This window comes from Osmia lignaria, chromosome 13, assembly GCF_051020975.1.
Source record: "Osmia lignaria lignaria isolate PbOS001 chromosome 13, iyOsmLign1, whole genome shotgun sequence".
Lineage (NCBI taxonomy): Eukaryota > Metazoa > Arthropoda > Insecta > Hymenoptera > Megachilidae > Osmia > Osmia lignaria.
In genome coordinates, this window is record NC_135044.1 from 3,139,707 (window position 1) to 3,164,216 (window position 24,510).

Genomic DNA, 24,510 nt, shown 5'->3' on the forward strand with positions numbered 1-24,510 from the left:
ATTCTGATTAAACCTTAATCAACGCATTTCAATTTACTCGATCTTGCCACCGCCTCCCATACACCGTATGTCTTATGCGGTAGGTGAGCGATGTCATCTGAGGGTTGACACGCATCTCGATGACGCGTAAAAAAAACGTGCGTGCACCTCGAATCACCTACTGCAGGACGATCGGTGACTGCCTACGCCAGTGTGCACCGCAGAGGAGCCGCTGTTCGCTGGTGCAGACGGGTTCCTTGGAGCAGCAGCGTGGAGCACGCAAGTAGTCACGGTATCCAGACAAGGCACGGCGAGACAGATTACACGAGCCAGAGAAGGAGAGACAGCTTTGGGTTCTGTACATGGGCGGTGCCTGTTGTTCTTCGGTGGAACTAGGAGGGGGTGTCGGTGGGCCGTCCTACGAGGAATCGTGTCCGCCCCACCTTGTGACGCCAGGTTTTCACGGTTCCACCGCGACGCGGCGCTGTCTCTGGTTGGAACCAGTTGCAGCTGTGCCGGTTCCCTCACTCCGCATCGCGGCTTCGGCTCGACAGACGGGTCTGTATTTACTGTGGCGCACCGTGGTCGCGCGTACCTCGTTTTCTAGCGTCGGGTCGGATCGGGTCTCGTCGAGTTCTCCGTCACACGGGGCACATGCGCCATGAAACGGGCCTGATGCGCGTCCGGTCGTTCTTTACGAAGCGGTACGAACTGAGATCGATCCTCGTGTTCTGTCGCTACTCCAAGGACAGACACCTCAACAGTGCTATTTGAGTGCAGGTGCGCGGACTAGCCGGGTGTTGCTTGTTCCGATCGTCCGACTACCTTAGAGTGCATGGTGATAGCAGTTCCAACCGGCTCCGACGATGGGACCAGGAATTTCGCGACCGGATTCTGTATCCCGGACTGTGCCCGATCCATTTCGATGAACCCTGTCCGTTCTGTCAGTGATTGTGCAGTGAGGGGTGTACTTTGTTTCGGAGCAGCGTGACATTGACAGGGGTTTCGGTACCGTTCCACGCAGGGAGGAAGTAACTTGGAGCCTTTGGAGTGGCTGTTTCTTTTTTTTTTTTTCTTTTAGCGTAATGTGCCCGCGAGGGCGCCGGTCACCCTGGTGCCGGACAACGATCGCTATTACCGGTATCCTCGCGGCAGAGTAGACCGAGGGAAAAAAGGTAGACGGGAAAGGGAGTTGCTAGTGACGTTGTTGAGTGCGGAAAAGTTGTCGGGTCGAGGAGACTGCGAGAGAGGGTCGAGCGAGCCGCTTAGTGGTGGAGCAGGAAGAAGAGGAGGCAGAAGAAGAGAACCTGCGCAGCGGACGCCATCTCCGCGTTATCGGCAAGCGGATCCCCCGGGACTCCCCCCCAAGCAGCTTCGGCGTCGCGCACCCTCGGCGGGAACTACCCCGCGACAGCAGCCACCCTGATGGGAGTGTATGAGGAGCGCGCCCCTCCTACTACCGGCATGCACTGGGTGAGTGTCATCCCTCTGTTCTCTGTTCTTTGCTCATTGGCCGTGTACCCACGACGAACCGTCCAACAGCCCTACGTCCCTTTGTGATGTCCTCGATGATCCGTGGATGATGATCCTTGCCCGACCCCTTTCATCTTCTCCGCGTCTCTACTCTCGCCACCTGACACTCTTCCATTTCAAGGGGGCTTCTTTTTCAGAATGTCGCAAAGTAACGAAAGGCGGGGTCATTTCGACCGTCTCCGCTGCCTTCATTCTTACAATTAGAGTTATCGACGTTTCTGACGTAAGGGTTCCTCCACGCGATACGTTGCGATCCTTGCCGAACACTTTGATCTCTTTGCTCCTTTGTATTCTCACGATGAGACACTTTCGTTTGGAGTAGACTTCTTCTTTCTTAGAATGCCTCAAGGTAACGAAGGATAGGGTCACTTGAATGACCTTATCGACATCTCTGACGACAATGTAAGGGATCCTCGAGTAATATTTCACGAGGTAGATCTGAATTTATCAATGGACTACATTTCAAATTGAAAATTAATTTCGACGCGTAGTCGGATTATAACTGTTAACGGAAACAAATTCCGATTAGATTATACGATTATTTTATTGCTCGTGATACTTTAATTGGGATATTGCTAGCCGCGACCGGTCTCTACGACTGCGACTCTTATCAGCGTCGTAACGCCCGGCTGATATATTCTCGCCGGCACGATTGAAACGAGTTCCTCGATCGCGAACCGCGGGGCGATAGAAAAAGGGCTTGTTGATGACAGGCTGCGTGCGAACGGGGTGTACGATTTGATGAATTGCTGTGAAGTTGGTAAACTTTTGAATATTGTTATTTATGGTGTAATGGACGGCGACACGCGAGGGTTCGTTTCACCCCCGGAGAGTGTATTTTCAATCGTTTCTTGCATTGCTCCCCGTCGCGACGATTCTTATGTTGATTCAAAATGAGTCCAGTTAAAGTTAAAAGCAAGAATAAAAATTAAAATTCATACTGTCCGCCATGCTCAGATACCTATTAAAATTATTATCTACTCCGTAAATAAAAAGCCGTGGCAGTGATGCTTAAAAGAGAAAACAAAGACGCGATTTATAAACAAAAATACAGAGAATTTATCAGAATTAACAATAGTGAAGCTGTTACTTCCTCAAGGAGATATCTTGTAGAATGAAACGATGGAACGTGCTTTCGCGATTTTCAGTGGCTACGTTCGTTTCCATTCCGCGAGCGTTTCGAGCGTCGTCGAGCAATGTACGATCACCGAGCGCGGCGTTCATCTTCGAGGAATGTTAATTTCGTTTTAAACGACCGTTCAATGGTCGCGCCGTTAACGGGTACACCTTGTAAACAAACGTAATTGATTGTTCCGTGTCACCGCGTCGGCTGCTAATTGAACCGATGCATTAACTACGGCTACATGCAAACGCACGGTGCTCCGTTTCAAGGCTGCTTTTCACGCGATCTCGTATGAAATTGAACCCGCCCTGTTGAATTTTTAAACCAGAATTTCAACGACCGTCATCATTTTCTTTTCTTCCAATGAAGAATCGATTATTTCAATATCAATTAGCATTTTATGAGAAACAAATTTATTCTCGATACGGTGATATTATAAATATTTAAATGATCAGTGATATTGGATACTAAAAAATGTAACCTGTACTTAATTCTATGTAATTAAGTAATTCAAGCGATCATATTCGATCATTTCGGTTATTAATATCTCTTGAAACATGTGAAAGTATCAATTTTTAAATATTTCTTAAAAGTAATTATCTGATTTATAATATCGAGGTCGTGATGCAATATTGCTGGATCGTATTTGTGATACAGTTGAATTATAAGTTCAGTTCTAATTACAATTTGCACGGTCAAGGTTCGTTAAATACAAAGTATGCATATTTCAACTTTCCCTATTTATCTTAACATTGCAGCAGCGGATAGTTAGCTCTGACGGACACGGTTGCTAGAAAAATCCTATGGCAAGGGATTCAGGCTGTCCATACAATTTTCGTGAAAAATCACGACGTAAATATTTTGTTTACCGAGGCAATGGTGGCCGATTAAAAGCTGTCGTGTAAAGTCCAGAGGCGCCGTGCGTTCTGTAATCTCTGCTGTTCGGTGCTGGCGCGATTATATTATCGCGTGAAACGGTACGTACCCGACTAGAATGATATTTCGCGGCTTTTTCGAGCGTGTCATCCGAACGGAACCGGCACGGCACCGATTTCCTTGCGCAACTAATTTTTCCCGCCGTCACCGCCTTTGGGCGCGAATAATTCATCTCGCGACGGTGTCTGCACACTGCCAAACGAAAATAAATAACAATCTCTCAAGATAGTTTTGGGTGAATTGCGAGTAGCAAGATTTTTCAGACGTTTCTTTAATCTCTTATCTTTAGAGAGCTTGATAATGACACGATTCACTTATGACAGTTGTAGGAATTTAAAAAAAATATTTAGCTTCTAGTTAGCTAGTTAAAACTTCATAAAATTGAACTTCAAATTCTTCTCGAATCACCATGCGAAGTCTGCTCTTATAATCTACTATTCAATTTTCTCCTATCACCAGCACAATCTACTTAAATTCCTTCCATCCTTCTCCACAGGAATTCAATTTACTGAAACTTTTCTCTGATTACTCTAATTCTCTCTTCTGTCATTTAGTATAATCAACTCGAACCATCATTCCGACTACTCCGTTTGACAGCTTGACGTTTCGCTCGAACCATAACACAGCAAGCTACTCGAATCTGTTGACTATTCAATCACGTTCGATTACCGACGTCACGGCACGATACGGCGTCGTTTAGTCTCACGACGCTTTTCAATCTTTTTCCATACACACGGCGCGGTGCGGACGCGTGCGTCAGCGTGGAGCCGAGGACTCGGTCGTCCGAAGAGTGTGATTATTGTAACTTCGATGAGATAAGGGCGTCGTGGCACGAACGTGTCTGTCCGTGATAGTGGTCCGTTTGTGCAGAGCGTTATTTATTAGCAGGCCCTGCCAAGATATATCCGCCGTCGCGGCGGTCATCGCGGCCCGAATGTTTAATACGCGACTGACCGCCTCGCTCTTTGTATTATTTATTGCACCGCGATACTTTCTTCATGGAAAACTGTCCATATTTTAACCTTCGACTGTTCATATTCCGAGCCGACGGTCTGGGTCATAGTTGGTACAGTCACCGTCATTCAAGGTTACCGCGATTATTTGTGAAGCGCACAAGGTGCAACAGAAAGCTCAGTTTCATGAAAAATTAAAAAAGAAAATTGAGTTTTGGATATTAAAATATTCGCTGCTCCGTTTTATCTTTTCTTGGGTAGGGAATATTGAAAATATCCTTCGGTTGCGACACCCTGAGACGTTTATTCATTCTTTCAGCGGGTCCAACGCGTTTCGGACACGATTAATTGCGACGGAATCGCAACGCTGGCAGAGATCTGAATTTTCGCGGAACGCAAAGTGGCCGTCGAAGGAGGGAAACCAATATCTCGGGGTCAGGTCGCGATTCTTGGCCTGCCCGGCATGCGACTGATCTGTGTCTCTGCATCGCCTCGCTTTTTAGCGTTCGAATAATTATTTTCTCGTGGCTGCCGCTTTCCATGTGCCTCTACACTGATTCATTACAGGGAGATGCTCAGCATTTTCCTTTGAAACGTTTCGTTTTATCATCCTCCATTTTCTTCAAACTGCTGATCTTTAGAAATAAATTTGGAGCAATACACGCTACCTTGAACTGTGTAATTAAGATGAATTTTTATTTTAATTTTGTAAAAGATCAAAGGTTTTGCATTTTTATTTAGATTTTGGGGAAAACTGTTTTGGAGTTTGTCCGCAGTGAGAATTATAAGAAGGAAATATTTTCAAATTTGTAATCAAATTTCACGTTTATAGTTTATAACATTCCGTAGATATCCCAACTCCGAAATTTGTGAATCACTAAAAATAGAATAATCGCGTTTCGTTCACGCTGCCTTACGGTCTTGCTGGTCTTACGGTTGAAGAAAAGGAATCATACTCTTATTTCAAGATGTGATACGTCGTTAAAAAATAAAACGTAGCAATGATATTATATCAGAACACGATGCGACGTCATTACCTCAAAGTTATTCAATTTGAAGCGTTTTATGGAGAAAAAAGACGGGTTCATCGTGAGGAACGATAAGAAAAATCTCAAGGCAGCTAAGATTATTTTCTTCCAATTGCCCGGAAGTCAAGATTCAAGAAATTCGTCATTTTTTTCCAATTATCAGTTATCTTCTTCTCGTTTCAAAGCAATCGAATCGCTTCCCTTCGCTGCAGCTCGATCCTTTGATGATTATGCAATAATGCACCGGATGTGCAGCAAGGACAACCATGTATTCGTTTCCATAGCCAAGAAATACGTCAATTTCGCCTCGATTCCACCGATTTTTTTCATCAGACTTGTTTGCGAGGTATCAATCAGAAAAATTTGCAATTTTCCTTGAAATCTTGCCGATTCATCGAATTAGCAGCACGTGTGTGGGCTTCGATGACATGCAAAATTGCACTAGGTACACGAAAATTGTTATTCGTAACGATTGGAGTGTTACGTATAATTGTAACGATCATCGACTAATAAAAATGCAAATTTAAAAATATCAAACAATTTTCTCACTTATGATAATATATTTCAAAGTTTCTTTGCAAAGAAAATCTCGACAGTACTTTTTCAATGATATTTTTACATTTCTTTTTTTCTATCGGATCGTCGCCAAATAATCGAGGTGGCACAGTAGCACTGAAGTAGCCGAGGTTCCAATATTTTGTCGAGCCGGTTGGTAGTAGCCGGTCGTCGCGGAGAAGTGCAGATAGCGAGCAAGTTTATCGGTTCTCTGCGGTGTTAAGCGTCGCCCACGCGTTTTAAGAGAGAAAACCACAGGCTGCAGCCGAGTGGACGAGGCTGTTTATTGTTATCACTATCATGGCTGGCCAAGGGAAGCTGATACGCGGTCAGCATGGGACGCGCGTGTTTATTAGGATCCGAGACTCGTGGACGCTCGATCTCCGCGAATTTCCTGCTCTTTTTTTTTTTTTTTTTTTTTTTAATGCAACCGTTCCGAAGACGATAGAAATATATGGTTATTTACGGTAAAAAGAAGTTTGCGGAAAGTTCAACATTTATATGGATGTGTTCTTTTCGCGAGAGCCCGAGGGTGGAATGAAAAGATCAAAATTGTGTGACTGGTTTTTCATTGATTTATTTTCAAAATTTTTCTCAAATAAATTCACAAAAAATGTAATATTTCTGAACTGATTAAGGTGGTTCAGCCTCTTAAATATCATTATAAAAGACAACTTGTCGTCCATTCCTATAGAAGTCATAAATAAAAAAGAACTCCGCCTTTACATTTCATTTCACCCTAATGCACACACGCTCACGATCAGTTGCGAACGTGTTAAAAATGGTCCTATCTCGACACGACAGCTCCAGTCATCAGCTCTGTACACGAATTTTCTAATCAACAACCGCCGCAATGATGAATCACCGATTGCTTATCAGAGTCCCAAAGTCGCGGCGCGAATCACGCGGTTATCGCTCGCCGCAACGCGTCCACGCGACGAAAATAAAGAAGACAAATGAATGAAAGAAAGAAAAAGGGAGAGAGAAACACGTAGGGTGAACGATAGAAGGAGATAGTGGAATTCGATGTTCGATATCTCGCAAGAGTTTCGAGCGTTGACGGGTGGTACAATCGGCTAGACCGGCCGTCGAGCGACATTTCTGACGGCATTCTACGAGTTTTCGTGCTGGCATCCCGCGCGACAGGCGGATTCCGCGCTCGTTATTTACCTCGCGTTTCGCGAAAATGAAAAAGGCGGAGTCTTGTGCAAGTTCGCCGCGGTGAAAGTCGGTTTTGCAGTCCGAGCACCGGCCCCCTGGCAGGTCCACTCTCGAGATGGATAAGGATCTCTACCGCGGCTCGACTCGTTGAAGATCGATCGGGGTTTCGTGGGAAATTTATGGGATACCCGTATCGATCGTCAGGCCACGCTTACGAAACCGCGGAAAAATTCTGGAAATGAACGCTCCTTCTCCTTTGATTGGGATGCTGTACGTTGCTCTTCTTGTTCCTGGAAATAAAGAGAAGAATAGTTTCTCAGGGAAAATTCCGGCTCTCTCCATGGTCCGCCCTCTGAAGGTTAATTTCTTGACCCTTTAACCGTTCACCGGTTAAAAGATAAGGGCTCGTCGATCCATCGTGCAGAAAGTGAACCGTATTTTCATTTATTCTTCTCAGCCTAATGTCATTATTAACCGCCGTGAATCACTGGAACAATGTAAGTTTTTTCCAACGGCAAGGTGCATTTCTTAACACTCCATTGTGGCTAGCGAAGATGTTCCTCGAGTTTGTTCCATGGTCGCCGTTTCTTCTTCGCTTCTCGTTTTTTTTTTCGACGTCGTTCAATGAGATTTCCCAACCTTTCCCTCCCGTATCGAGCATCAACGAAAGAAGAAACTCCAGCCGCGAATGCGAACAAGAGATATTTCTTCGAGTCACGAATGGAAATTGTGCCTCCATTTTTCCATCGGAACGAGCGTTTCTCACGAACGTTTTTGCCACCCTTTCTTTTAGAACGCGAGCGCATGATGCATCTTAAAGTAAATTCTGAACGAGAATCGTACGGGTAAATAGATAAAAACCGTCTGTTGTGATGATTTTCATAATGGTAATTGGAATTCTTTAACAAAAGATAGGTTTAAAGCTTGTGTTAAGTATTTAACACGTTGACCACCGTAGCGAAGATTAATCAGAATACGGATGTTTTATTTTTCCATTAAAGTTTTCCACTTTGCATAATTAACCCTTCTCCAGATTCTGGGGCTACAGCGAACCCGCAAATCTTTAAATTAAGGGCGCTCGAATCCCTGTTATTATACGTAATTACTTGAAAATTTATGTAATCCCAAGATTTTAAACGTTGGAAAGTAAATTCGATGAAATGGTATTTAAAATAATGGCCTCAGGAAATATCTGCATATCCGAATAAGCATTAATATAATATTAACGTTTAACACCAAATAAAACCGAACGAGATCGTCGTTGTTCACGATATTAATTCACCTGTACACCAATTAGCCGGATTGAGTCAGCTCGTTCAAAAATCACACGTTCGTACGTTGAATCGAGTTCACCACCGCGGGGTGTCTCAGCTAGATACGAGCGGCAAGAAAGTCGCCCAATCAAAGTTCCAATCGAAGCTTAATCAATGATCTTCGAAGGAAACGAGCCACGGTTTCCCGATAGGTTGCACGCCAGGAGCACCGTCGACACACGACGAAACGCGCGTTCTTAGGATTCTTTTCAACGACCCGGTTTATTACATAACAGACAACGGCCGATCGTTCGCGTAACAGTGAAAATCCATCGTAGCAAACAAACAAGAGAGATTCTTTGCAATTTCTATTAGTTTTCCCTCGCGCTAAAGAACTCGACAACCGCCACGTTTACTGTGATATCGATCTCTTTTACGCGGCTCGCGCGCATCATTATCGCTGAATGAATCGAACGATGTCGATGGAATAAATAAAAAAAAAAAAAAACGCACACTAGATGGTCAGAGAGTTGGTATTTGTGTCGCAACCGAAATGCGAATTTAATGCGAAGATCGTTGTATCGATAAGTTCTTTTTCTGTTTCACACGGTGGAGAACAGCTTGCCACTGCATTACGCGTTATCGATGAATTGCTTAAGCGAATGTATGTACTTAATACTAGGGAAAAGATGGTTCACATGCTAGGGACATTTTTCTGTGACGAATAAAATTTATTTCAAATTGCATCGTCCAAAAATTTCATTCCAATCAGAAGCGCAAGGGTTCCTGAAGTTACAACTACCTTAGGGTAGACTCGGATCAGATTGGGTCGGATTTGGGTCGGGTTTGGTTTCGAGTCCAGTTTGGGGCAGGTTCGGGTTCGGGTCGCGTCATGTCGTGTTGGATTACCGAAATTACGGGTACCTTAGTTTCAGTTCGGCTGGGATCAAATTACATCGGGTTGCGGTGGTTCGAATTCTCGAAATTATGGGTTCCTGAGTTAGGATTCGGGTCGGGCCGTTCAAATTACAGACATCTGAGAAATGATTCGAATCGGGATTGATTCGAATCGGTTCGTATCGAATGCAGTAAAATCTGGTTAAGTCATGTTACATCTGAGAAGTTTGTGACATCAGGGGTGTACAAAATGATGGCTGCCCAAAGCACAACACGACGCAACGCAGGAACAATTAATTCCGGGTTGTACGATGGAATTCAAGTTTAAATTCGTCAGCAGTAACATCACCGTCGAACGATATTTACGACAATCGGGCAACAGAAAGTTTACCGTCCTTTGGGGCCGATCGCAAACGTGCCGCTTCGGCTAAGGCGCAGTAAATACCGGTATCTGGTGCCGTAAAGTACAGCATTGGTTTTTCACGAGAGAGAGAGAAGGGAGTGAAGGGAGTGAAGAAGAAAGGGTTGTAAGTAAAGAAGAAGAAGAAGAAGAGGAGGAAGAAGACGACGAAGAGGAAGAAAAGAGGTATATATCGTAGCGAAGAAAGAGAAAGAAGGTTAGTGGAAAAAAGGGAGGCGGAAAGAGGGAGAAGAAGGAAAGGACCAGGGCAGCTCGCCACGTAATTTATGTCTCCAGCACACCGCGGTACGCCGCAACCGCGTTGACAGTTGAAACACGGCGGCGACTCGGATTGGTCGGCTCCGGGCACCTTATAGGGTGGCGCGCATGCGCACACCGCCTTACGACATCCATCAGAGGCGAGCGGCTACTGCCGTCAGCATGCCACTCTTTTATCTTTCTCCTTTCCTCTAGCCAGCCCTCTTGCCCTTTGCCGATGTCAACCGAGCCGTAATCCGCTGTCACTTTGGATACCGTCCCCGTCTTCGTCTTCGTCTTGGTCTTCGTGCCTGTTAGGTTGTTGTCCTATTTCGCCTATTCCGGTTGCCTGTGACGGACTAGGAGGTATCCTCGCGCGGCTACGTCTTCCGACGATGTCCTTTACAGTCTCTCCTCGTGGACTGCCGTGGAAAGTGTCTTCTCCTTGTTCGGTTCGAGCCTGTCGTCGGTTACTTTTACCGAGCTGCCTTTTTTCTTCACCTCGATCGTTCGGGATTACAGGTTTTCAGCGGATAGCCTATGGTGTCCGTTGACGCGACGTTTTTAGACGGCTTTTGTCTCTACTCGATCCTTTAATTGGATACTCCTTGATTACTTTCACCGCGTGATTCACTTTGGTCGTTGGTTTCTCGTGATCCGACTTTTTCATCTTCTCGTGGCTATGGGGCGAAGGTGCGAGGATTTTGTTCCAACAAATTAATCGCGTTCTTTACTCTGTTTTTTCCCCCTATAACGTGTCCATGGTTTGATCGAAGGAATTGACATACTGGCGCTTAGATATCATGATTACAACCAATGATAGTTGTGTGTAACGAGTAGCCTGATACTCGGTTCTTAATATAAGGGTGTTCTGTGTGATTACAAGATCAGGAGAAGTACTTTCAGTTCTACGTTACATACATCATCCACTCATTTTAAAGTAAGTAGGTCCCAATCTAACTATTGTTCTCGTTTAGAGTTGGTCATTGAAAGTCAAGGTAATGAAAGTGTGATTAGGGTATCCGGCAGAGAAAAATTTCTGAAGCAGTCGATTGAATGTTTGTTCCAGCAGCCGGCCAGCTCGCAGGATCGTGGCAGCGGCTTGGCTGTGGGGCGTCAAGGGGGGCCCGGCAGCGCGGGGGGGCCCGGAGCAGTGGACCAGGCGAGGGACCTAAGTCCCTGCCTCCCCGCGTCTATGGGTGACGCTGCACGACCCACCACCTTACCGTGTAGTCCTCCTGCCGCCCACCATCACGGGCCCCATCATACGCCCCTGCACCAGACCCACTGTGGCACTAACAACAACTGCTACGACGGACCCACCACCCCCTACGACTCCAGGGACTACGATTCTCCTGGAGGTTGGTTGCTTTCCACTTTGCTAACAAGACACACCATAAACCGGCTGGTCCAAACTTTCGAAACTTTCTCTATCTCTTCAAAAATAATTTCCTATAAACTCTTAATTGTTCCTTTCGATACTTTCGCCATTATCATCCCTTCACTATCCTTCAAACAGAAATTGTTCATCCAGTCATTCGATCAATCGTTTAAATGTCAACCAGGTGGACATGAGTACAGGAACAACAACAACAACAACAGCAATTTCGAGAACCCAAGCGACCTGAGCATGCCGCCGCAAACGACCCACCATCACCATCACCATCATCACCATCATCACTCCCACCTGCATCCGCAGACTCATTCGCAAGAACAACAAACCACGGAACACTTGCACGCCATTCCTAAACTGGAACCACCACCCACCCCTCCGGCACAGTCCGAGGATGTTCCTGGAGTGGTGTGCGCCGGATGTGGCCTCCGGATATCCGACAGGTTTTACCTGCAAGCTGTGGACAGGAGGTGGCATGCGGCGTGTCTTCAGTGCTCCCACTGTCGTCAGGGTTTAGACGGTGAAGTGACTTGCTTCAGCAGGGACGGAAATATTTACTGCAAGAAGGACTACTATCGGTGAGTGGATTGCAATATTTCTTACGCTGATTAACCATCGACCATTAGGGTTGTTATTTAAGCAACAAATTGTCAATTTGATTTTTCTTTAAAAAATTAGATATTGAGTTAATTTCAAGATTCAGAGGGTGGGATGTGAGGGGTTGTAGCGCTGTGACACTGTACACAGAGTGGTACAGTTTTGTTATAATCTTTATTCTGGGTAATATAGATACTAATTTTTTGTACAACAGGAAAATGTTTAATAATTGCATTTATATGAATCTTCATAACGCCAGCTGATAATGCTCCACGCTAAAGCAATTAAACAAAACCGCAAAGTAAAGTGTCTCTGGCGTTTATCGGCAATGCTTGCCGAGGATATCCGTGGTTTGTGGTTGAACTTTATATCGTTAACTCGGAATAACTATATCCGTACAACCTTGATGATTTTCAATATCAAATTCTTCTCGCAACTTTATTAACGTCGTTTCAACGTTAACATAATTATTTCTCGAAAATTTCCTTTATCGAAGGACATTATTCTTCGCTTACCAAATGTTTTATCCTTGTTGCAACGTGTCGCAGAATCTGAATAACAATTCGAGTAACGGGGTCAACTGGTAACAAGTTGGTCCGAGAATAGTCTGGCTCGTCAGGACGACAAGTCAAGCGCGAAGCAGCAATTTCTGTAATTCCAGCGGCCATTCGGAGAGGCTTGCTCGTCGTCTGAAACCATTTCGTGCAACTATGTCGAGACCTCGAGCAGCCTGTTCGGCCACGACGATAAGGGTCCGTTTTAACGACGTTTCCACGCGATTGACAATAAATTAACTGCTAATCGAGACTCGACAAACGAATCGCGCGTGGAATAACAAAAAATTATCGTTGACACAATGGCTTGACGCGTGGAAAACAATGCGATATGGGTCCATTTATGTAAGTCATTCAGACTTTCCTCAAAAGATCACGTTGTATCAAATAAAATGATATCTGAAAAGTGGATAAACTGAACGGACTAAATGAATAATAAATAAAATTTGAAATCTCCAATGTTTGCCGATGAATCTCTTTTGTTCCTTTAACGAGGTATTATAAAATCGAGATGCCTAACCGGTCAACAATGTTAAACGCAACTATTATATCTTTCTTGGTGCATAATCAACATTCTCATCGATCATAACAAGGAGGAAAACGTTTACTGGAGCGATCATCATCCTCTGTCAGACCTTTCCCCAGATTTCTACATCACCGATTCCTCGATTAATCAACTTTCCCCGCGGTTATGGGCGATCAAGTAACCGTAATGAGTTATGCAACAATTTGATTCCAAGTTTTTAGTCTGCAAGCAGACGTATCATTTTTGGGATTCTCCCTTTTTTTTTACCAAATGCGAAGTTCAACCATAGATGCACGTGCATCGATGCATTTTCCGATGGTAGATTGAACATGATTTTTACCTTCCGTTAAGGAAACTCTAAGTTGACACCTCGGTTTACCTTTAGGCGAAACTTGAAGAATTCTCTCACGTCTCGTCCACGGCTAGTGATTTCCATTCCTAGAAACAATCGCGCCCTCCGCGCAGGCTCCGGTACGCGGAAATCACCTGTCTTGCCATATTTCGCGCCCGGTTTAGACTTTAATCCCAAACGAACAGGCAATAATTCCGCTGGCATCGCGTTCAACAGTCTACCAAGACGTAATCCTTTAGAATGAAAATAGCTGGCGAGCCAGTGCGCGCTTTCGAACGAAACTTCCGCGACGTGTTTACACTTCGTTGAGAAACAGGCTGAATTATGATGGAGAGCTCCCTGACGCAGGGAGTTCTCGGTACTTTCAGTTGAAATTTGCAAGGACTTAGCTACGGGCTCTTCAAGTTTTTCATTCTTGCAGCGAAACTTCCGAATTTTCTCTAATAGGTATTTCGATAAGAAGTAGCCGGAGAGTCGGCGACAAACGGACTTTAGATTATAGGTACCTTACCAGTTTTTATTGTCAGAGTATAATAAAAATTTGAAGGATGCCCGAGTATTAAGCTACCGTCGTTCATTCGTTATCGATTCAACGCTTTAAAAAGAAAGATGAGAAAAGCATACATTCGATCTGAACAACACTATCCAACTCGGTGATCGAGCGAATCCCATAAATCATCCAGCACCGACTCAGCACGGGAATGAAACTATCAAGCCTCCTCTAGTCATCGCGATCGCTCGTCCCTGCGATCGTCTGTAGCCGATCGGTGGAGCGAAATAATTTAAAGCTTCGCCAGGGAATATCTGGATGGTGGTCGGCAGAGGGACAGGGGAACATCGTGTTGGGTCATGGAAGGCCTCACACGGCGCGGATATTAGCGTACTCCCCCGCCGGTCGATTCGCACACACGGCTACTTGCTACGTACGGGACTGGCCAGTCCGTGGACTAATGGTCACGACTCGACCATTTACCTCCGGCGAAGCGTCGATTCTTGATAAGTAAATCACCGTCGATCTACATTTCACGAGCGACGGACGATATACACGTTGCAGAGAGCTACGGACGTCATTCGATGGTAGACCGGCGCGGCGTCATCCCCGGATGTTTCTCCCCCTGCACTTGCTTCTCTCTATTCTTCTTCTTCTTTTTCATTTTCCTACTCTTTAACCTCTGACCTCGCTTCTGTAGATCGTTCTCGTTTCAATTTCTCTGGTAGCTTAGATATTTAACTTGCCAGCCGACGATTTAACTCTTACGATTTCGGTAGCTGGATGGCAAACAGAGGCCTCTTTTGTTCTTTTTGCACTCTTTCTTTCTGGTCCGCGCGGTTTTCAACTCGCCCTCGGACGCGATGGTATGCCTCGAAAATCGCGTCAGCCGATCTCGTAGGCCACGCTCGAGATCCCTCGGGATAAGGGGCTGGTTTTATCGCGCGAACATGGACGCGCCAGTCAAGACACCCTCTCGACTGCGACAAGATTAGAATTCGCGACAGAGATTTCTACATGAAACTATGGAAAGTGGGATTGAAAGAACGTTAAAAGAAATTCTTTTTCTTAATTCTCTTAATACTGTTCAGGGTGTCGGAGAGAAACCATCGAACTAAGAAACCGTTTTGAATTACCCAAGAATGAAATTTGTGTCTCCCTACAAAGTGACCCGTGTTTTCTATTGTCGTTCAACCAGGAACTTTGTTCACGGCGGATAGTGTGTCGGCGTTACGCGATATCCAACTAGGAAAAGGAATAAATTTGTCGCTGGTGCGATGCGCTTACGCGATTCCCGTGATTTACTCGCCCGGTACCTGTAAATTAAACCTTGAAATTTGAGAGCCTAGATTTCCCGTTGATGCGATTGTGTAAGACGAGCCCCCCACAAGCTTTTGCGAGCGCTCGGTTCACGATGATTTCGTCGTTTCGTGCCCGAGATGCAAATGCCGCGCTCCACGATTACACGAAGCTCTTTTGAAACAGAGGCGGAAGGGTGGAATTTTCTCTTCTTCTATTTTCGCTCTTTGACGTCGGTGAAAAGCTCCAAGGGGATTCACCTGAGCCGCGAAGCTTTCAGAGCTATCGTTCAGCAAAAAGAGCATAGAACGCGAACTTCAACCCAGAACTAAGCGTCACGGCATTCCTCAAGATCGCAACCGCGACGTTTCGTCTGTTGGAAACTACGCGACGTGGCGCAGTGTCGAAGCAGAAGGCGTGGCGGAGCTCGTGTTCACACGTCGAGCAGCCCTTGCACGCGAGTCGCATGGTTCCCTTGTCGAACCGGTACCGGTCTCTGTACAGTCGTTCTCCTCGTCATACAAGAGTGACGGGCAAGACGGAATAACGCAGACATCCCGTCACGACACTGGTTCAGGCCCAGAAAACCCTTATCTCTTTGCTTCGCATGCGCGATCTCCTGTTGTTGCTGTTGTCGCCGCTGGTTATTAGACAGCCTGCGTTCGCGTGACACCCTTTCGTAACTCCCGCCACTCGTTCCGAAGGAATTATTTCCAGCAGCGACGAAGCTGGATGGAAAGTTTGCTTCTTCTAACGCCTGCACTTCGCCCGACTGATTCAACTGGACGACCCGTTCATGCGTCCAGTATCTCTTGTATCGAATTACCAAAGCGATCAATGCCTGTCCTGGGCAATTGATGATGATGGCTGGAGATGTCTGGTTGCGAAAAGGTGTGCTTTCGGTTAACACGTTAGCTGGCTCAGAGAAATTGGGAATATCCAGTGGTAATAGAGATGGTAATAGAGGCTGAGGGCTCTAGTAGAGTTATCGTAGATGCGATGGCTGAATTCCTTTGAATTTTCATGATTTTAAATGGACATATGCAGATTCTCTCTGTAATCTCATTAAGTAACTACTGTCCTAATATTTACACTGTTCATTTTATCAACTCGTATACTCGCAGCATCCCACCTCCTCCTCGGATATACTTTCTCCCATCGTATCAGAATCGTAGCAGTTGAGAGCAGATCGAACGGAATCGGTCCCATCTACAGGGACACAGTCTCGCTTTCCCCGTTATCTTCCTTTATCAGCGTTCGTCCCTTGATGGCGGTCTCGGCAAAAGAAGAAACAAAGAGGGCTCCACTTATCTGTCCCCTCGGTGGATCTTGATATTTTGACATCGAACAGGATGTAATTAGCGAAAAGAGGATGGGGTAGGGGGAAGCAACGGCGACTTAAGTCGGCACAGGTGCTCCGGTATTCATTTGCAAACGCAGTGTCAACCAGGAGGAGAGGGTCCTAATGAGCCCACTTTCCAGGTAAATGGGAACGTATGCAACGTCGAAAATGGACGGTCAGCTTGCGTGCTAGTTCGGCCCGGACCGGTGGCTCCGTTGTAAAAGTTGCTTGCGCGTAAAGAGATCGTTGCACGTAAGAGCTTCCTGGATTGTTCCGTTCCTTTTTTACTCCCAGTTGAAGGATCGCTGGTTGTTTCTAAGTCGGACGCGTTGTTCGGCCTTCCATTCGTTGTTAATATGAACGGTGTCGGCAATCGAAGCGTGTCCAGACCCCTGATCGCTGATAAATTGCTCTAATGCGACTAATGAACTACCCGCAACAAGATCCGAGCTCGGCTGAGCATCCGCCGATGCTTCCACGGGGGCGCCACTGAGCTCGCACACGCGAGAACACCCGGACAAGTTCAATGCCGGATGGTAATTAATTCGGGACCCGTCTCGCTTCGGGGGCCGTTTGGAATTTCGTGCCCACGCCGGGCAATTTCGTTGCGAATTCGTTACGTGGGCGCCGACCATTTGACCTGTTAAGCTTCAGAATTGAAACGAGTCTCTTCCGAAGAGATTCTTTCAAAGCAAATGTATGCGGTGTTTGAGGTAAAATATCGAGAAAGGTATAGGTAACTTCGAAGTGTCTTCAGGTATTAGAGCTCGCTAGAAATGTGATAAATAGAAATGTCTAAGTTGGCATTGAAGTCGTCTTATATCCGGAGACGCGTCTGCGTGTTTTCAAGCGTGATACGAGGGTTGACGAAAGAGGGGTCGTTAAATTTACCAGCGTTTTCCGAGTACCGAAGGGTACGTCGGATCGGATTTGCCGGAACGTATGTTCCTACAGGTTTATTTTCGCTATTGGTAGTCGAAATCATTGCTGGAACCTGGTCTTTCGTCTCTCTCTTACCTTGGATGCTTTTCGAGGCCCAAGAACTCGGTATTTATCGAGTAAACTCGCCACGTGGGACGCTGGACACGCATAATTTATCGTCGAGCCTTTGCATATGAACTTCATACGTGGTTTCGTATGAATCTGTCTTGTGGATTGAAAAATAATTCCTAAAGAATGGATTAACACTTTGACAGTCACTGTCACGATCCTATGAGAAATGAAATTATTAAGTGTATTGTCAAATATAATAAGGAATATAAAATTGCAAAAGTCATCAACTGGACGTTTTCTAATTCCATTGAACGAATGATAGATATTTAAATAAAATGTGCAGTAATGCATCGTGTAAGAGCATTACATTTGTGATCGACTCTTTATGCCGCTAGTAAATCAACGTTTAACATCTGAAAATTAATCAACACGAAACGGAATGTGTTTATATTTTCCCGATTGAAGATGTATGAGTGCATAAAATTCACTTATTCGTTGTAGAAATGGCGATGTTCGTTTGAACCGGTTCGCCGGAGCATCCGGCGACTTCCACAAGTCTAACGACTTAATGTCACCTCTTGGATTTCATTTTACCCTCTCGGGATTCCGATCGTCTCAGAATTCTGCAAACCCCATAATTTCGATGGCTACACCTTTAAAAGCCTGTTGGTTCCTCAATTAGAACGCGACGATTTTATTAATTATCCTTTAATCTTTTCTTTCAAAAACATGAGAATTGAATTTTTTGTCGTAAACAATATTAGACCCAATAGCGAGTACATCGAGGATACTTATATTTATTGCAATTTGCAGTTAAGTTAATCCGGAGAGCAAGTTTAGTAAGATTACTAGAAGCGTTAGCAACATATATTTTTCACCACGATCCTCGTTGGAATCCCCGAGGTGCACAGCATCCTCTTTAAGGAAATGAAAATCTCTCGAAGACCGTAAAATTTTCCGTTCGCGCGACGGCCAGCCAAAGACAAGATCGCAGAGCTTAGATTACGATACTAGGAGGAGAGTGCGTGTAGCTCGACACCGTGCGCTCAAGTTTTACGATTTCCTCTCGATGCGACTACCGAAGTGGTCTGACTGCAATTAGCCGCTATCTGATCGCATTAAGTTTCGATTACGATCTCCCGCTTAACGTCTCAATTCGTCGATGATAAACTCGCGAGAAGAGCTGGTCCTCCTTCGGGGCTCGTTACCGGACCGGTAACCATCGTTCGAAAATAAAAAGCGTAAAGTTGTCACGAAAAATGACAATGTAATCTTTCAAGATAACGAAATGTTTAAAGTAAAGGCTTGTATCGCATCCTTTGTTATGTCAATTTTTTGGTTCAAATTTGAAAATAGCCCATTTTCATTGAGTTTTCTTTAAAGAGCAAGTCAATCAACTGTTAAAGCTACAGGAAGCGGAAAATCGTCGCGAATGATTTAAAATTGTTGGAAAAAGAGGGTCGAATTTCTCAAAGATCGAGCGAGATCAAACGCTGGTGACGGTGTCTCGTTTAAAAAGTTCCCGTGAATCGAACGAGTTTCTCGCGAAGGACGGAGTCGGTGTTTCGGGCGCAGGAAGTGGTCGCCTTAAATCAACGGCTCGCAAAGGAAATAGCGAGTGGTAATTGAGCCATAACCCTCGACCGGCGAACACACAAATATTTCAGCGCCGGGAGCTCGCTCATAATTTAGCCCTCATAATTAAGATGCGCCGCGCAGACTCTCGGCCCTTCTGGAACCCCCTGCTCGCGTCGTACGCGCGAGAATCCTTGCTCGAAAAAGGACGAGCACGAGACCACGACCGGTCCGTACGAAAGATTCTCACGAAAATAGATGCAACCTGCTCCTCAGATCGTGTCCCATGCTTTTTGATCACTTTTCAATTGATTTTTACTTTTGTTCCTTCGTTTTACGAGTTTCGAGTTGAAGTTGTCAGCGGGTTAACAGAGCAATGGCAATTTCTTTTTGAAAATAAACAGTTAACAGTAAATCGCATCTAATAGAAGCTAGTTCCATCGTTTCATTTTTCATTTTAATCGCTATTTTAGCGACCCACCGTCCGTGGTTTAATCAGGACGCGAGTGGTGAACTGGCAAGGATAACGAACCGGGGGACATAACTCGGTGCCTCAACCGTGTTACGATCTAAGAAAGGGACCGAGAAAATACTGCGACATCGGGATGGCTACCGATGATGCATGTCCGAGAAGTGCGAGGAGAGGCCTGTGCTCTCGCGTATTATGTTACCCGGTGCGAGACACCAGCGGCTCCGTGTGTCGTCTACCGTGCGTGGATACCGGGTCCAGGTCATGACTCTATCATATTTATGTCCCTGACTCGGCTGTTCCCCGGGAACTCGTCGAAATTCCGGGGTACGCGGAGTAGATGCGAGGCCAGATAAGAGAGGATCTTCGATGGACGTTCAGTTATCTCTGCTACGAGTCTAATCAACCTCTGTCCGACGCCGGGAGGGACAAGGGGAGGGCTGATTAGAGAGGCTATGAAGAAGAAACGGACGTCGGTCGGCGTGCTTTAAGGGGCGATTTTCAAGATACCCCTCGGGGACCACCACATTCCATCGACGTAATAGCAGCTGCTTCTCTGTCGGGTTTATCAGCTTTAAGGCTCGTTAAACGAGAGCTTTTTTCTGGTAAAAGGAAGTGTCGCGTGAACGATTTTCGACTACTTGTCGGTTAGGGAATTTGGAGAGGATCGATGATAGGATAAGTCGATCCGTTTGAGGTGTCTCTTCTTTTTCTTTTGCAATTTGATCAATCTTTTAAAGGAAAATTAACCAAATTTTCTTCAAAGAGTTATCAATCCTGTCGGCAAGTCGAAGAAAACAAATACGCGAGCGATGTAAATAAATCATACGTTCGGTGGATCTTAAAAAAGAGATCTCCGCGATATCACGATGTTGTAGATCCTGCGTGAGATAGAGCACGACCAGCCGTATTTGTCCTGCGACACCTGCGCGCAGGACACTTCATGTATCAGCCGCAGGACGCGACCGAACGCAGCGAGAACACGAATGATAGCTTCTCGCTGAGGCGATAAACCTTCTCACTATTATCAGATTCGCTGGCAACGGCGCCCCGCTAGGAGTCACTCCACTCTTCGTGTTACAACTACCGTCACCTCAATCTTTTTTCTTTTCTTGCTCAACCGTCGTTGCCGGCTGGTATTAATTCCTGATAATTCTTCGCACAAGGCACCGACCGCGATAACGATAATTCTGTTTGTCGCGTTCGAATTTGTATGCAGGATCGAGTACATCGTTCGATCGTGTCCTTTTATCCCTTTTATCGCGTTGGACAATGTTCGGTGATTGAGAAGGTAATTAATTGAAGTGGACATACAGTCACTCAGGAAATTTATTCGTATTTTGATTGTGGAGTAGGTTTGAATTTAAAGCAACGCTTGAAAAATTAAATAATCAAGCAGTAATTTTAAGAATCTTTTCTTACGACACAAAGAAAGTTAAATTTCTTGAAATCCGTTAAAGAAAAACATAATGTCATCCCGTGGACCAGTGTCAGGGTAATTTCAGAATGTACTTCGATTGGTTGGAAGAACTCGTTCCAGGTTAAGATCAAAATTCCATGGACTTTAATTCGTACGCATGCCAGCGACACGTTCGCGCATATAAACCCCGTTCTCCATACGCCTGTCCGGGTATTCGTATGGGGTTTTTACGAGTGTCCCGGCCGTTGCTCATCGTTACTCGGTAAGAGGATTCGGCGTAGCTCGGCAGGGGGTCTATCTTGCAGGGCCCGCAAGGTCGCTGCGAGTCGTGTGTCTACCACGGAATCGCGAGTGTCACCACATAAACCATCCCTGCAAAAGTATCGGGTTACTGCGATCCTCGGCCCTCCGCAACCCTTTCGCCTTCTCCTTCCTGTTCCACGGATCGCGGACCTCCTTGGTCCTGGTCTGATGAATGGTTAGATTGTCGGGCCGCTCGTTGGCTCCATACATTTCTACACGTACTTGCTGCAATCGGTTGAGTATTCTAACTCGACATTTTTACTCAATCCCATTGCGACAATAATTTAATTGTTCAATCGATTCTAATGAGGTATGAGGAAATTTGGACGGGTTTCAATGGTGATTTCTAAGGGATGCTGTAATTTTTCAATCATCCCTGTCATATTATCTCAATTTTAGTTGGTTCTAAGTATATTTCAGTAGGTGTGAGAAATGATTTCTAAGCTTAGAACGATCTTCCAGCTTTCAACAGCAAATATTCTCTCCCCTGATACTGGTCCTTATTGAAAACGACATTAATTCTCTGTTTTCACGTACTAATCAGAACGATACACTATTCTCTCAATTAATAAATACCTTTAGTATTATAAACACACAAGGCTTAATCGTAAATTTGAAGTGTCCCTGCATGTCCCGAAGCGGCTATACACCCTAACAAGCATGCAACATTGTAATCGTCCATATTTATTGCGTCGGCGGAGATGAGCTACGTACCCTCTGGCTAGATACCCCACATATCACAGGACGCAGTGTGTCTTCCCGTCGAGTTTATATTTCCTTGGCCGCTTCTCTTTCCCGTTTTCTACTTCTTCTTCGTAGATCAATATTCAGATTAGACGGTTCGGCTAGATAGGCATAGCCGTGGCTCGCGAGGCGATTCCGTGATTATTACATCGTGGGGAAGGATTTTATGGTCGATGGTCAGAGGCTGGTGGTCAGTCGCTCGTTGGAAAACGTACAGATTGAAATTCTTCGGGAGCGAATCTTGAACAGGACGTGATGCGGCGGTTCGATTAAACTTTGATTTCAACCAAGATAACCAGTCTCTGCTGCGAGATTGCTTTTAAGAGTAGCACGTTCCGAAGGTCGTCTTATTATTTTTCTTCTCGTTTTAGATCAGGTGAATTTTGTCCGAAGACAATCTTTTCTTTTCAATTTTAACACGTTTCCTGTCATATGAAATTTAAGGTTTATGTTTTACGTTTGAAACTTTATTCCAAGATTATCCTTATCCTGTCTTTTTCTCCTTATTAACACCAATTTTAAGAATCGAAACAAGTGTCGCCTATTAGCAGGGTGTCTCAACCGAAGTCTATCCAAAGGAAAAAGTCACGCTTGATGTTCTGATAAAATGCTTTTTAAATGTTAATCGAGCACCAACACCGGTGCAGCAAACAATCGTTGAGAAAACTTTAACCAGCCAGTCATGTTACGTAATGTATATACATAGTATATATCTCACAGTCCATATAATCGCAAGTGTGCCGTGTTAGGTAGAGGTATAATTGCAATATCGTCGCTTCGACCAGTACTAGCGACCGTCGATGGAAAATTTGTTCATCCAGATTGTCGTTTCGCGGCCTAACGAATCGTCCGAACGTCACGTTCGTAGGGTACAAGTGGAACAAGAGCGGATTACGAATTGATACTCGGCTGAAAATGGCCAGACACGTCCGTATACGTGCACAACGGCAAATTTATGTCCCCGGTTTTATTCCCTTTAGGAAATATTAGTCTCGAGCCGCACGGTTTGAATTTTCGAGCGAACCAATAGCCTCGAGCGAGCTTTGATTAACGTTCAAGCATCCATCATCGACTGGATGCGAAATCATTCGTTCAGTCCAGCTGCTCGAGGGAACTTCCGACCGCTGTTTGCTCCTCTAAAAAGATTCAAGGATTCTTATTAACCTGTGCGTTAATAAACGGATACACGTTTCCGCGATGACGTTCCAGAATTTTGTCGAGATATTTGAAAAATAAATAAGAAAGCGAACCGTGGATATCGCTAAAATGGATACCGATATGGCTGACAATTTCCCGGGATGGCAAAGCCGGGAGAAAGGCGCGAAGCGACAAAGCTGGGAATGACAGTAACGCGGAGAAAATCGGATTGGCCTGTCCAGCGGACAGGGAACGCCACCGTGGAAGGCGAACGATAATGTAATGCCGTGATCTAGATTAATGGTAACGCTGCCGGCACCGTCCCACGCGCACCGGTGTCCTCCGCGAAGAGCGAGCGTATCCGCCGGTAGCTACATTATTCATAAAATGAAGAAAAAAAAAGAGAAAGAAAGAAATAAGGGAAGGAAAGAAACGCGCGGACGCTGACCAGCGAGCAGACGAGAAAATCGACGAGAAAATGCAGCGAGCCGAGGCGAGTGAGCGAGCTGTGTTACGAGATTGCGCGATCATTCAGCGGACCTCACCGGCGCTTCCGGCTGCTGGTTTTAATAAAGCGATACGTTAGATCGGTCTTCCGTGACCAGAGACGTTGAAAAATTATATTCCTACGTACTTCGCTCTAAGAAAGGGTTTAACATTGTAGAAACACTTAGTTGAATGGAATATATGGTGAACGGAAGTTCAAATATTAACATGTCTGATACCAGCACCACCCTATGTTATACGGGTTCAAAATCAAGCTCTGTGAAAATATGAAATCAGAACCTGTTCAAAATCGCTCAAAATATTCGGGATGCGTGTCGGTTCCTCGTGTCGTGTTCTTACTGCATTAGTCAACCAGCGCATGTCCTAAAGGTTCGTTCTGTGTCGTATATTAAACCGGTGTCCTCGCCGCGCCGTGGCGGGATTAACCGGAGCGGCCTCGCGATGCTGTAAATTATTATTTCCACGATAAAAGCTTGTCCTTCCCGGCTGAGATGCCCGTGAATGGGTTAATTAATGTGAGGCACCGATAAACGATCCGCTTATGTCTTCACTGATGCCGACTTAGGAAGATGTTCGGAAATGTTTTATTTCAAAATGAAAAATCGCTGATCCAACGGTCGTGGATGAAGACGCGCGAACCCGCAGGAGTTCTCGAGGGGAGACGTGAGAATTCGTGTGGTGTCTCGCGTGTCGGTGGGTTCCTCGCGAGCAGGAGCGTAGGAAAGAAAGCGTA

General features: G+C 45.4%; 1 protein-coding gene across 5 annotated transcripts in view; it reads left to right on the forward strand.

Annotated features, from left to right (window-relative positions):
* The first annotated feature begins 495 nt into the window (after nt 1-495).
* Nucleotides 496-24,510, forward strand: part of LOC117601836 (LIM/homeobox protein Lhx9-like) — a 33,732-nt gene continuing 9,717 nt past the window's right edge. The window contains exons 1-3 of one of the 5 annotated variants that reach the window (XM_034319054.2): nt 496-1,452; nt 11,125-11,437; nt 11,642-12,047. In XM_034319054.2, coding sequence (XP_034174945.1) covers nt 1,405-1,452; nt 11,125-11,437; nt 11,642-12,047 — 767 coding nt within the window. In that variant the 5' untranslated portion in view covers nt 496-1,404. Of the gene's footprint in view, nt 1,453-6,569; nt 11,017-11,124; nt 11,438-11,641; nt 12,048-24,510 lie in introns of those variants that run through there. The other 4 variants (XM_034319055.2, XM_034319056.2, XM_034319057.2 and 1 more) reach the window with 4 other exon arrangements.